This window comes from Stigmatopora argus, chromosome 18 (genome assembly GCF_051989625.1).
Source record: "Stigmatopora argus isolate UIUO_Sarg chromosome 18, RoL_Sarg_1.0, whole genome shotgun sequence".
In the NCBI taxonomy this organism is placed as follows: domain Eukaryota; kingdom Metazoa; phylum Chordata; class Actinopteri; order Syngnathiformes; family Syngnathidae; genus Stigmatopora; species Stigmatopora argus.
In genome coordinates, this window is record NC_135404.1 from 7,612,793 (window position 1) to 7,627,668 (window position 14,876).

Sequence of the window (14,876 nt, forward strand, 5' to 3'; positions counted from 1 at the left end):
TCTTAAGAAACAACTAGTATAATACAAAAATTCTAATCTTATAAAAATGTACCGGATTTTCACGACTATAAGGCGCACTTAAGACTTAAATTTTCTAAAAAAATAGACAGGGCGCCTTATAATCCAGTGTGCTTTATATATGGAGAAAAAAATTAAAAGGTGTCATTCATTGAGGGTGCGCCTTATAATGCGGTGCGCCTTATAGTCGTGAAAATACGGTATTTGTTTTCTCAGTGTATCAAATAATAATAAAAAAATAAAACAATACCAAAAAGTTTTATTTTCTCATCTCTCTCATCTCATATTCTGAACCGCTTTATCCTCATTAGGGTCATGGGGGGTGCTGGAGCCAATCCCAGCTGTCTCCAGGCCAGAGGCTGATCGCAGAGTTTAATTTTCACTTGAATAATAAGAAAAAAAAGGAAAAAACTACTCACTGGAGCCAGAGTGCAGGCTGAAAGAGAGCTTGCTGCGCGGTGTGATGGGCGGCGGTCCCGGCGTGGAGCACGACGAGTTGGACGCGGGCGGTCCGGGCGACACGGAGAGCCGGCGGTCGCCCGCGATCTGGCTCAGCACTTGACTCCTTGGCCTCTGAGGCCGAAGTGGGCTGATCTGCGCGCCAAGAAACACGTGAGCCTGGCGGCGAGTGTCGACGGAACCCACCCGAAGCGTTCCCGCTACCGTCTCGGAGAGTATGACGGCCTCGGCAGGCTGCAGCGAGATCTCGGTGGTCTTCATCTCCTTGTCGAAGATCTCCTGATGCTTGCTGTTGCGTTTCTCCTTCTTCTTGTCCCGACGCTCGCGTTCGGGCTCGTCGCGGTCCAGTTTGTCCTGCGACTTGGTGTGGAGCTTCTTGGGCAGCAGCGGCTCCAACGCAAAGCTGCCGCAACATAACGTAACTGGGTTATGACACCACCTAGTGGCCGGGGACTTGACCTTTCCTTATTTACCCGTCCGATCCGGGCCGGGAGGGTGAGTTGTCCGAGGAGACGGAGTTGACGGACGCGACGGAGGCCACAGAGAGCGGTCGCTGTGAGGACGGCATGGTGAAGGAGCGGATCATGGAGTGGGGACGAGAACCGCGGCGCTCGTCCACTGACGGCTGCCAATACAAACACATGTCATTGATTGAATATACACATACTGCATTTTTCTAATGAATGTCTTTGTAAACTGTCCTCCAAAAAGTGAGTATAGTTGTATTGTTATCGTTCTCTGCCAGAGGATGGCGCAGTTGTCTTTTTGTAATTTCCAGCTGCTGACACTTGACTGTGACATTACGTCCTTTTTAGTTATGTTGTAAAATAGTTTTCGACTGAAGCGTAGAACTCTTTGTTTAGAAATATCGGGGTGCTCTGTAACAAGACTATAGAATATATGTATTTAATTATTAACTCTTTCAGTGCCAGTGACGGTGCAAGACTGTCAATGATGCTCTTTCTGCTGTGAATTTAAATGACTACTAGTTTAAGACTAGTAGACGTTCAATATTCATTCGCTGCCACTGTCCCAGTTCAAATGAATTGGACTTCTAGCGTGGCAGTCAATAAACGTATGATTGTTATTCAGGTAAAGAAAAATATATTCAAAAGGTATATTATGTATATTTCTGGTGATTGAATATAGTTCTTATTAGATTATGAATTGTTACATATTTAAAAATTTTAAATGACTGCTTCAATATTGTTTTTACATTCTTTTCATGAAAATATATTTTAGAAAATCAAATAAAAAACAAAACAAAGATGAATCAAAACAGGTTAAGGCCCCAATATGCTTTAGTTTTTTTTTTTTTTTTTGATAGTATATTGAAATTAAATGGGTTGGACGTCTATCGTCCGGGAAATGGTCAGAGCTATGTTTTGTATAAAGTCTCACCAGCGTCTTGACGCCGTACTGCTTCTCCACTTTCTCCTTCAGCTGCCTGAAGCAGGCCTCCAAGCGGTCGTGGAAAGGCCGAAGCGCCTCGGTCACCTTGTCGCCGTGGATGCGCACGCCCTCCGCCAGGTGTGGGATCTGCCGGCATCCCGAAAACATCAACGACATCATCAGAATTAGGTGGAAATAAAAAGTGATTGGATTGTAGGCGGAATGAATTATGAAAAAAAAAATGTTAGATAGTAAATGCATTTCAAGTGGGATACTTGGTATTGAATGACTATGCTTCACTGCCATTGATGGCATTAGGATCTTTGCTTTTCTCCTTCTCAAACAAATCTGCACTTTTCTTTTATTACTTCAATTACTCCAATGAACTTGGTTAAAAAAATCTTGTGAATTTCAAAATTGATTCAAATTTTAAAAATATATGTCCGAAATTAAAATGATTCAACACTTTTGTTCTATTTTTTTCTTGTATCTCAGTAACTTTAATTAAAAAATAGAATCTACCTCAGAGTTGTCAAAAAAAAATCTAAAATTAAGGAAGTGGTTTCAAATATTTGCATTTTTCCCCTCAAATATGAAATCTTATGATACGTCAAGATGGTGCACGCCCAGCTCAACCGCAGGGATTTCCCCTGAGTCCACAAAACTTGATCATCATCATTTTGTGAGGAGTGCAGCGCTCCTTGGAAAGGACACCGGCGCCATCGCGAAGGACGACGAGACAAATACACCGCAGATACGGTGCGAGAAGCGAGAGACCTAAGAGTCATGCGGGAGGTTCGCTGTCTCCCAGGACACCGGTTGGCATTCTTTTTATAGAGCCGAGCACATAGGAGGATGATTGAGTGCGCCCGAGTGGCGTCATGGCAACGCGCGGAGATACGCGCCAGCTATTTGTGGATGGCTGGCTGAAAAGCTGCCCCACGCGCAACCCGACTTTGCCCAAATTGTCCTGTCGTGACGTCATTTAGCAAAGTGGCTACAGAGGGGATCTGAGTAACTGTAAACTGTTTTTTTCCTTGTTTTTTTTTCTCCAAAATATGAGCCTAACTTGTTTATATTTTTATCCTGAAATGTGAGTGAAAATTTGACATACGGGTATTCTACAAGCAACTGTGGAAAAATGTAGAAGTAGAGAAGAAATTAAGTCATAAGTTTGAAAATGTTGCCCCTCAAAAATGGAAATATTTACTTTATATCCAAAAACTATTCCATATCAAGTCATAAGTTTGAAAATGTTGCCCCTAAAAAATGGAAATATTTACTTTCTATCCAAAAACTATTCCATATCTTGCATGAATATTTTTTTTCATGCTAAAAATATTGTATCAATAATTTTGAGCATTTTAAGGTACCAAAGAGTATTTTTCTATTGTTGCTCTCCATTGAAAAACATGAAACTGTTAAGCACAGCATAGCATACTATAGCATAGTATATAAAAAGTGTAGCAAAGAATCTGAAAACATTAAATAAATCCCTTCTATTCTTCAAATTTATTTTTGAGCATTTTAATCCTAAAATTTAAAAAAAACAATTTATGTAACCCTAACCCTGCCCAGCAAATGTTTTGAAACCTGAATGCATTTATTTTAACTACCAAAACCAATGCACATTTCTTCTGAAAAATCAGATAGCATTTAAAACATGTCCCTCAAAATGTATTTTGACTTCAGTTAATTTTGATCCATGGCTAACAGGATTCAAACTAAAAAATAAAATAATGGAAGACGTGAATGAAGTTGTCACACATTCTCACCTGCCATGCAATGAGATCCTTCAACTTGTCCATCTTGTCCTGGTCTTCTGGGTGCTCGTGTGTGTATTTGTCGTTAAAGAAGGCCTGCACAGGGATGACCCACACTCATTTTAAAGCTCATTGACTGCCATTGACATTGATAGATGTCCAATCCTAGTCAAGTTATGACCAACTAAAATTTCAACCAACTACTACAAGGCATCTATTAAAAATAAAAAAATCCTGGTAAATGAATCATGTTTGACATTTTCATTTTCCCCACCTTCTCGTAGTTGGCGAAGCCCCCCATAACGGCGGGATCCACGATGCCATTTAGCAGCATGGACAGCGGGTTTATAGGCAGGTTAGGATCACCGAGGTGCTTCTGCACCATGCTGCTGATCTTGTCATTGGCCAGCTGCATGGTCTCCATGGCATTCTCCAGTGGACTGATTTCATCCTAACCACAGACATACCACGGTGTCAATACGCCCGTCGATAGCCGTAATAGCGTCCATCGATAGGCAGGCCGGAGAAGCACTTTATCCGATTAGGACGCACGCCACTCACCGTGCACACCGACTTGACTTCGAACCAACGGAGGATGCCCGGCAGCTTGTAGGCAGTCGTGTAAGTGGTCCTTTCAATCCACATGTTCTGATATAAGAAACAGGATGTTCATAAAAGGCCACACTTTAGTATTTGGGGTGGTATATCGTCATGTGAGGGTAATATTGAAAAAAAAATAACAGCATGTCTGTGATGCCCTAATCGAGAGCTATTGTTTTATGTGTTAATCAGACATTAATTTTTCACCGTGTTGCCAAATTTGTGACATTTTGATTGAGAAACTATTTTTGCTTATGTCAACATAGGAAAAGCAATCTAAATAAAAACATATTTGAAAATCCCATACTCAAGCATTTAAATTTAAAGTGTTACCCGCTGCGGTGTATTTCAAACCTATTATTTAATTTAATTTAATTTAATGTTGCCAGATTTGAGACACACCTTAAGAAAAGACATTGATGACGAATATTTTTTTTTTTACTGTGTAGGCAGATTTGGTACATTTTCAATCAGAAAATGCATATTTTGCAAATATATATTTCATGCATATAGTAAAATATCATGAAAATATGAGAGTACCCATTTTTTTATTTTTTTGCCGCAAGGAAAATATGTGTAAATATATATTATACATACATATAGTAAAATATAATGAAAATATAAGAGTACGCATTTTTTTCCTTTTTCAGCTGCAATGAAAATATGTGTAAATATATATTACATACATATAGTAAAATATAATTAAAATATAAGAGTACGCATTTTTTTCATTTTTTAGCCGCAATGAAAATATGTGTAAATATATATTACATACATATAGTAAAATATAATGAAAATATAAGAGTACGCATTTTTTTCCCTATTATAGCCGCAAGAGAGAATGTTATCATAAGACATGTGATTGGTTCCAGGCGCTAATTAATTTTGAGGTGTTACTCGACGAGGGATGTTCAAAATAAAGTTTTCACCATATTGCAAGAAAATTCTAATTTTACTCACCGCAAACTCGTTGTCAGGGTCCTTCTCGCCTTTTCTCACGGGCCGTGAATACTGGAATTTATGTACTTCATTTACTGTGTAAAAGCTTTCAAAGAGAGAAGATGAAACAATTTAAAAAAAAAATCACACGCACAAGACATGAAAAGCTGTCCTCACCTAAAAAAACATCTGATAACACGTTTGAATTATAGGATCTGACAAACAAATCATTAATCGAGCAAATTTAACAGCCAATTAAGCCCATGAGTCACTTGGATGAGGTCAGAGGTCGCAGATTCTGGCATGTATAGACGCTTTCTTTTGAAATGACAAAAAAGCAGGGTCAACGCATGTTAATCAGACGCCGCGAGCAAATGATGTGACCAAAAGGGTCGGCGGCCTGCCGCCCCGCGATAAAAGCTGTCGCCCAGGTGTATTTGCATAAAGGTTGCCGCGAGTAAACACCCGCTTTTAATTATGCCCACTGATGCATTCGGCGGCTTGCGGATGCGGGTGAATTTATGTGGATGAGCCAAACACACACAACGTCAGGAAGGAAGTTACTTTCCAAAAAGTCCACTTTTACAACATTTGAAGGAATAAAAAAGTTTCTGATGGTGTCATCAAATGAGGGCATACTGGAATGATAACATTTCTGAAAGGTACTAATTATAAAGTTCATTGGGTTTGTTAAAAAAAATTGTTGAGGGCACAATTTAGAGGAAGAAACGTGGATTTTGATCATGACGTCATCAAAATAGGGATTAACAGACTATTATTAAGATATCCGGATAGTAATCAACATTATCGTTAATGTGAGGTATTATTCCCCGTAGTTTGCTGAAGATATATTGTTGAATTTTGGTGAGTGTATCATAATAGGAGAGGATATTAGCGAAATACACCAGGAGATTTAATATGAAGTATTATTCTATGTCACATGTGTCAAAGTGGCGGCCCGGGGGCCAAATCTGGCTCGCCGCATCATTTTGTGTGGCCCGGGAAAGTAAATCATGAGTGCCGACTTTCTGTTTTAGGATCAAATTAAAATGAAGAGTATAGATGTATATTAAATTTCATGATTTTTCCCCCTTTTAAATCAATAATTGTAATTTTTTAAACCATTTTTTTCTGTGTTTTTAGTTCAAAAATCATTTTGTAAAATCTAAAAATATATTTTAAAAAAAGCTAAAATAAACATTGTTTCAGATCTATAAAAAACTGAATATTCAGGGCTTTTAATCCAGTTCTTTTAATCCATTTATAAAAAAAAAAATCTAAATATTATTTCTAAAATGGTCCGGCCCACGTGATATCAAGTTGACGTTAAATCGGCCGGGGAACCAACCACCCTTGTTCTATGTAGTTTGTCATAAATACACTGGTGACTTTCCATTAAATGAGTTCCAATGGGGAAAAAAAAACTACCTTTAGGTCCTCATTTCACTTTTTTATTTATTGATTTTTGAACTTTTCCAATTTCAAGAGAGGGGAAATGTGTCTTTTGCTCATTATAGAACAGAATACTAGCAGAATAAGAGCATTCCTGGAAAATACTCGCTATTATCTTTTGTCTGTGGTATTACAGCATGTACAGACGGTTATAAAGTTGGCCTTTCTCCCAAATTACCTGAGGATTTGTTCTGCCACAGGTTTGTTCTGGAACTTGGCGGGTAAATCCAGGATAGGTTTCACAGTGAAACACTGGACATCTTCACGCGTACACATTAAGGATCAAAATTTGCTGAGAAAAACTTGGTAAGAAAAAAAAACATCGAAATGAGGATACACTGTCCGTGGGAATTCTTGATATCGTCACTAGGCGGCGTGGTCGTTTTCATCTTCTCGGCGTTGGGGAACTGCGTTAGGAGGCGGGCCTCGAAATCCTCCCAGCGCTCGTACTCCTTGCCGCGATAGATGAACATCTTGTTCTGGGTGGTCAAAAATGTACTTATTCATTGCCATCGTTTCATTATTCGCTCTCAGCCCGACTTGTTCAAAATGGATTGGACTTCTCTCGGTGCCAATAGCAGGCAATCCTTGTCACTCCTGAACGAACGTCGCAGATTCCATGTCGTACAAGGATATGTGACTATTTTTGGATGAAGTCACAAAGTCGCCGCGGGGAATGAAGGAGTGAAAAGACAAGGCAAAAAAACAGAGCACCCACCACACGAAAAGAGTGCAATTTGCCGTCTGCGCAGCACATGAAAGAATCAAAGTGTGAATCAAGAAGCGTTCTACAAAGTGGACCTTCAGGACTTTTTTTGTCAATGTCACTTCAAATAAAGTCACTGTGAGTCTTCAAGTAGGCAGATAAGAGGATGAAATTGTGTCTACGAGTTATATGTGAAGAGAACAGGATATATTAAAGAGATTTAATTCGTATGAAAGTCAAGTTTGTCTTTTTGACTACTTTTAATGCATTGGCTGTCGCTAACGGCGACAGACGTCCAATTTATTCCAGTTTATGTATTTCTATTTTAATGCATCAAATGTTTTGTTTTTCACTAAAATAAAATGGAGAAAAAAACATTTGCTTGCTATTAGTGTTAGTTTTGTCATTAAAAAAATAAAATTAAAATAAAAACGTCATTTGCATTTATCTATATGATTTTAGATAAAACATCACAACATATTCTCTTATTCAATGTTTAAATGTTGATGAAAATGAAATGAAAAAATACTAGTACAATTCTTTTCAATTATTTTTAACCTTGAAAATGTACTTGTTTCATAATTTTTTATGGATGATTTTTTTATGACACTCCTAATATTTTTTCATAAAAAAGAAAAGAGTAACTAAAGAGTATTCTCTGAGTTCCATGATATAAACAGTCATTAAACAAATGACAGTTGGCAGTCAAAATGAATTGGACGTCTATTGGTGTCAATGGTAGCCATTAGGTTAAATGTATGATTTTTTTCCCCCTTACCCGCAGGAAGGAGGGGAAGCCCATGCCGTAGTAGCCCACTGCAAAGTAGTCGGGTTTGGGTCGGATCACCTTGACTATGTTCTCGTAGAACTGAGCCTGCTTCCGCTGTAAAAAGCAAGACAGTGATGCTAAGAATGAGTAAATGCAGTTTTTGTGATGTCGGATCAAATATTTTTTAAAAACTTTACCAGGGATGCGCTAAGTTGCTCAAAGTCAAACATTTCATTCTCGTATTGCTCGGCGAGTTCCTTCCCTAAAATGATGGCTTCCTCCCACATCTGGAACATTAAATAGAAACACACATGGGCATTTAAATAATAAAAATCACAACAACAAAATATACATAATTTAACTCAAAGAGGAATAAATCAAATTAATAAAATAAGTAATAAAAAAACTGCTGTCTCTTAAATGGATGAATGCATTTTTTTTAAAAAGACACAAATGTAAAATAAATCAAACTAAAAGTGAAATAAAAAATGACCAAAAGGAAAAATAATCTATTAAAAATAGATAGAATCAAAACACAATTTTTCATAACTCATAGACATTCGGATAATTGTAAAAATTGCAAGCAAGAAAATGAAACACTGCAATTAAAATATAAAAACAAAATAAAAAATAAAGACATTAAAAAAACAGCCAGCCAAAAAAATATAAAACAAACAAAAATATATCTTTTTAAATTCTTTTTAAAGGCAACTCAACAGAGAACCTACAATGAAACATCAAGCAAATGCGTGTTCACGTGCCAATGTGCAGTTTACCTTGCCCTTGTCAAAGTAATTGATAATCTCTTGGTAGAGCTGGTCCTTGAGTTGCCCTTGAGTGCTGGCCTGATAGCCGTCTCGCTGGGTCAGGTGGGCGGCGCACTGATCGTCGGACCACTGAAAAATGGGGCCGTTTAATCATTGACCACCACACAATGGCTTGCACGTACGCAGGCGACTCAGACGTCAGCGATCCATTTTGCCCCTCTCGTTTATACTTTTCCCGACAGACCAAGCACCACATTTACCTAACGTGCTAACGTGCTTTGTTGATTTGACGCGACCTCGCCGCAATTCACAACTACAATCGCAACACCTTTTAATTAGGACGTGATGACAATCCCCAGACAGTTGAAAATATGCAAATATTTGATCCATCTGTACCTTGAGGAGCTTGGCGTGTAGCAGCAGCGTGTAAGCCGCCTCCGTGTAGTTGTCGCACTCTTTGTGGAGATCGCACAACTTGTATAAATACCTGATTTGAGACAAAAGTAAGTAAGTGGGACTGTTTTTTGTCATGAGCGGTGTTGCTTTGAAGGAAGAAGCGCTCACCGGATGTACATTTCCTCCCGGTCAATCTCTTTGTAGAAATTCTGTGTAGAGAAAGGACAATTGTTTTAAAGCACTCGTTTTCAATTGAGGGTTACACGCGTTCTCGATTTTTATTTCAATATTTTCCATTTTCCCTTCACCACATTCAATCAGGCAGCGCCCAACTTTTTCTGTTCATTTAAATTAGCTTATGAGTACGTGACGTCCAACCCATTTGAGCCGTGACCGGACGTTTCGTCAAAAGACGTTTGGTCCCCGGACGTTTGGTCGACCGGACATTTGTTCGACCGGACGTTTGGGCGACCGGACGTTTGGTAGAACGGACGTTTGGTAGAACGGACGTTTGGTAGAACAGATGTTTGGTAGAACGGACGTTTGGTCGCCGGGTTCACTCGCTGTCAAATTATGACAGAGTTTACTGTTGATTTTGATATTAGATATTGAGATATTAAACTCACTCTCTCTCTCTCATGATTATAATTTTGAGAGCTGGTTTCAACAATAACAACCCGGCGACCAAACGTCCGGTCGACCAAACGTCCGGTCGACCAAACGTCCGGTCGACCAAACGTCCGGTCGACCAAACGTCCGGTCGACCAAACGTCCGGTCGACCAAACGTCCGGTCGACCAAACGTCCGGTCGACCAAACGTCCGGTCGACCAAACGTCCGGTCGACCAAACGTCCGGTCGACCAAACGTCCGGTCGACCAAACGTCCGGTCGACCAAACGTCCGGTCGACCAAACGTCCGGTCGACCAAACGTCCGGTCGACCAAACGTCCGGTCGACCAAACGTCCGGTCGACCAAACGTCCGGGGACCAAACGTCTTTCGACGAAACGTCTTTCGACGAAACGTCCGAGTACCCATTTGAGCTAGGAGGGTCGACAGCGAATGAACAAATATGAATTTGCCGCCAACACTCCCACATCAAATACATTGCAAGTCAAACGCCGTCAATGGCAACCAATTCAGTTTAAAAAAAATCAGGTGCTTATTTAATCCCCAAAACCCAATTTTAAATTCTACTTAACCGGCGTGTGTACTGACCAATACGTTGACAGTGCAGCTCATGCGGTTCTCCTTGTTTTCATCGTGCATGATGGTGCGATAATCCAGCAGATGCTCCAGCAAGCGCACCACAAGAGTGACAAAATTCTCGCCGCTTTTGGCCAAATACTTGTGCTTCCGGCAGTGCTCTAGCAAACTAAACACCAAAGCGCTTCAGCATTTCAGCGCCACCCGCAGGGGGGACACAACGCGACGTGCTCTTACATTTTCTGGAAGAGAACTTTATACTGCTCGTCCCCACGGCCGCCTTCCACTTCATGATCCAGCTTGGTGATGATCTCGGTCTCGAACTGCAATCACACAGAGAATTGAGAATCACAAATGACCCAAAAAATAGAAGTTTAAGGAACCCACTATGGTGTCATTTAAGGGCACCGACGCTCACGCAGAATACGCACCGACCGCCAAAGTGGATTTCCCTCGTGCAGAAAAACTTCATATTACGCCATAACGAGGCATAACATTAGCTTGCTCTCGGCGCCTCTGTTGATAATCGTGGCGCAACACAACACAAAATGAGTTTTGCCCAATTACAAGCTGGCTCGCGGCTACCCGCCGTTTATTATCCCCCACTAGACCCCACCACAGTCGCTCCCATTGTAGCAGGAATACAAGCCTTGTCTCCATTTACAAGTTTATTTTATTCCGTAATCACGAGCAGAACTCAAATCGGTCTTAAATCAAATTGTGCCATTGAAATAAATGGAAATATCCTTTATTACTTCCGAAACAATGGTTTTTACGACGTTCTGTCCAACTCTAGCCCGGTCAATAACAGTCAGTTAATTTTTGAAAGACCATTAAAGTGGGTACAAAAGAAAGAAGGTTGAATTTCAATGTACCGTTACCTCAGCAGAGCCAGGAACATTGTCGGGGACCCATACCACCCTGGTCAAAACCTGTTCCAGCTGCTGCCCTCTGGCAGACGCTATAGGTCTCGAAAAGTACGGACAAATAGGCTTAAGGACAGTTTTTTCCCACATCCATCAGGACTCTAAACTTGCGGTAACAGGACACACAATCCCTTCTCTGTAAAAGCCTATGTCCGATTATTATTATTATTATTATTGTAAAGACAAAAAAATAACTTGATTTTTAGAGCAACTCTGGGCTATCTATGAACAATTATGATTATAATGACTCATTTATCTCATAACTAGTAAGTCAAGGTGGCACTTGCGGACGTACCCTCTGGAAGCTGCACGTGAAGTGGAACTCGCACTGCATCATATCAAAGAAGATGGCGATGGTGGCCTTGCGCAACTCAATCTCGGGTACCAGCGTCATCTCCAGGATGGGGCCCACCATCTCGGGGATGAATTTGATCTTGTGGGGACCTTGGGGGACACATTTTTGAATTGATAAGAAAACCAAAGAAAGTGGTAGACAATTAGACGGCAGTATTTAAGGAAAGAAAAAGTGAGGTGAAGAATTGTCATGCCACCAATGATGCCTCTCAGTGCACAACAAAGTAAGGCCATTAAAAGAACAATTTCCCCATTTCACAGCAGTTATTGGGCCAGCCGGCAAATAATGGAGTCGAATCAATAGCGAAATAACACATTGCGCTTGTGAAATTACCTAAATTGTACCACATATCCCGGATTTCAAAGCCAATTTGCCGCCGCATGTCCTGGTATCTGAAAACGTCAAGAGAAGAAAAAAAGGCTGTTGAATTCATGGACTATATTGAATTGAAAACACAAATGTTAAGTGCATTAGATTTTTAATTGGAACTTTTGATTGATTTATTAGAGTATGCATTTTAATTAAAAATGGAAGACTTGACATGTAATTTCTTTGCGTTTTTGTTGTTGTTTTTTTACCCAAATGACTACTTAACATATTGGCTGGCTTTGACAGTGATAGACATCCAATCCATTTTGACAGGAATGTCCCCCAGTCAAATTGGATTGGACATCTATTGAATTGAATGCTTTTATTGTCATTATACAAATATAATGTGATTTAAAGCTTTCACCACGTAGTGCACAAATAACAACAAACAGATAAATACGAAATAAATAAGTAAGCAAAGCAGTGAACAAGTTAAAAAAACATAATTATACTCAAATATGCTTCAATATTTTTTTACAATTTGCCAGCGAGAAAATATGATAAAAAGATGTTTAAAGCATTTAAAACTTCAACTCTTGAATTTTAAAAAGCTAATTTCCTAACCATACAAATGCCCAACTGGTCAAACTTCTTGTACCAAAAAAAAAAACTCCAAACATATCTGTTGAAATTATTTCAACAATAAAGACCTTAATTTACCATTTACCGGCTACTCATCCAACTAAAAAAGAACCAAATTACCATGAGTTATCATCAATTTAAAAACTGCAACATGGCACACTATCTACTCACTTGTGGTAGATTTTGGCCCGCTTGTCACTGGAAAAGTTCTCCAGCTGTAGCGACTCCTGTGTGAGAAAAGCCACGGCCAGGTGGAAGTAGTTGTTCCACAGCTGGAAAATAAACAACAACAACAACATCACAATAAATTAACTAACTGGCTGTTATTAACAATAATAAAAGGCCCATCTGGGGATAATTTGAGCTATAAGAACAAATTAAATTCCTATCTGAACGGCACCAATGTAGTCTGTTAAAATGTATGAGGATTTCATATCTTACCTGCAGCTCAAAGTTGGTCTGATCCAGAAATTTCTTGTTGAGCACGGCCGCATACTGATTAATGGCCCGTAGGAAGACCCTGCACAGATAAGAGAGCTTTGCAACTTACATCTGATAAGTTTGTGCACCTTCAAAATAAAAAAAGTATATTATAAAAAAAATAAAAAGATTTAATATAATCGCATTTTTTCCTTCCTCTTTATCTGGCATTAAAGGTCACTTTCCACTGAAACTACTTTTTGCCTTGCAAAACAAAAGAACATCTCACAAATGCCAGCAAGCTAAAACACTCACGTTTAAGTCAAACAAAGAGTGAAAAAGTCTGCACACCCATGTTCAAATGTCAGGTTCTTGGTATTAAAATATTTTAAGATTTTTGCCACAATCCAGAGCAAACCATTAGAACAAGGGTGTCAGACTCGGGTTGGTTGGTGGGCCGCTTTAATGTCAACTTGATTTCACGTGGGCCGGACCATTTTAGATATAATATTTAGATTTTTTTTAAATAAATGGATTAAAAGAACTGGATTAAAAGCCCTGAATATTCAGTTTTTTTATAGATCTAAAACAGAGGTCTCCAAACCGGTCCTGGAGGGCCGCTGTGGGTGCAGGTTTTTGTTCCAACCGATCCAACACAAACAGTTTAACCAATGAGGTTTCTGCTGAAAAAAATAAGCACCTGACTGCAATCCACTGATTGCACTTCTAGGATACCAGATTGGTGGAAAGGTTTCCTCTTACCGGTTGGAACGAAAACCTGCACCCACTGCGGCCCTTTCTGGAATAGTTTGGGGACCACTGATCTAAAACAATGTTTATTTTAGCTTTTTTTAAAAAAAATTGATTTTACAAAATGATTTTTGAACTAAAAACAGAAAAAAATGATTAAAAAATTACAATTATTGATTTAAAAGGGGGCAAATCAGGAAATGTAATATAAATCTATACACTTCATTTTAATTTGATCCTAAAACAGAAAGTCAGCACTCATGATTTACTTTTCCGGGCCACACAAAATGATATGGCGGGCCAGATTTGGCCCCCGGGCCGCCACTTTGACACATGTGCGTTAGAACTAATGTCTCTGCCTTTGACAGCGACAGATGCCCAATCCGTTAAAACTCGAATGATAACTGCCGACTCTCCTAGTCCAAATAGTTTGCATGTCTATTTCTGTCAATGGCAGCCAATGAGTTAAAATTGCGAAACTATGACGTAAACATTCTGCTGTTTTGTTGACAGGTTCCTCCCTTTCATCATAAATGAATCAAGCATCGTGAGTGAAGCAGCTCGTGTCGTCCAGACGGCGCAGCAGAAGGGGCGAGCGCTGGCAAAAAAGCGCCCCGCCGCAACGACTGTCTGATGAGCTAATCCAATGTGATGTTACACAATTAAAAGTTAATAAATTTAAAGGCACATAGCTTTTAAAAGGCAGCAGGAGAATTTATTCAACAACTCCTCTTGGCAACCTATCCTGACAAATAAAAAGCTCTTCAGTGGGAGGAAAAATATCCGCACTCAATAAAGGAATGATTTTATGCATGCGTTAAAAAGAGCGAGGTGAAACGAGGTCGGCTCTCGGGATTTTCACAACAGGCCAATAAATTGGTCAGGAGTAATGAGGGAAATGAAGTTATGGAAAAATGTATTCACCAAATTGTCCTAAAAAGGGAGGACTTCTAAAAATGTTATTACTTATTTATTCAAATGTTCACTCGTGTATTTTTTTTACTCAAG

The 14,876-nt window shown here is 39.5% G+C and overlaps 1 protein-coding gene across 1 annotated transcript in view; it reads right to left on the minus strand.

The window, feature by feature from the left end:
- Positions 1-14,876, minus strand: part of dock1 (dedicator of cytokinesis 1) — a 79,753-nt gene that overhangs the window by 1,037 nt on the left and 63,840 nt on the right. Inside the window, exons 30-50 of the mRNA XM_077625429.1 lie at positions 13,140-13,218; positions 12,870-12,970; positions 12,081-12,139; positions 11,688-11,836; positions 10,704-10,789; positions 10,479-10,635; positions 9,430-9,470; positions 9,262-9,352; positions 8,875-8,994; positions 8,296-8,385; positions 8,108-8,212; positions 6,961-7,102; positions 6,802-6,883; positions 5,193-5,277; positions 4,194-4,280; positions 3,907-4,083; positions 3,645-3,728; positions 1,879-2,016; positions 951-1,102; positions 682-880; positions 438-612 (exon numbers count right to left, since the gene is read on the minus strand). Coding sequence (XP_077481555.1) covers positions 438-612; positions 682-880; positions 951-1,102; positions 1,879-2,016; positions 3,645-3,728; positions 3,907-4,083; positions 4,194-4,280; positions 5,193-5,277; positions 6,802-6,883; positions 6,961-7,102; positions 8,108-8,212; positions 8,296-8,385; positions 8,875-8,994; positions 9,262-9,352; positions 9,430-9,470; positions 10,479-10,635; positions 10,704-10,789; positions 11,688-11,836; positions 12,081-12,139; positions 12,870-12,970; positions 13,140-13,218 — 2,399 coding nt within the window. The remainder of the gene's footprint in view (positions 1-437; positions 613-681; positions 881-950; positions 1,103-1,878; positions 2,017-3,644; positions 3,729-3,906; positions 4,084-4,193; positions 4,281-5,192; positions 5,278-6,801; positions 6,884-6,960; positions 7,103-8,107; positions 8,213-8,295; positions 8,386-8,874; positions 8,995-9,261; positions 9,353-9,429; positions 9,471-10,478; positions 10,636-10,703; positions 10,790-11,687; positions 11,837-12,080; positions 12,140-12,869; positions 12,971-13,139; positions 13,219-14,876) is intronic.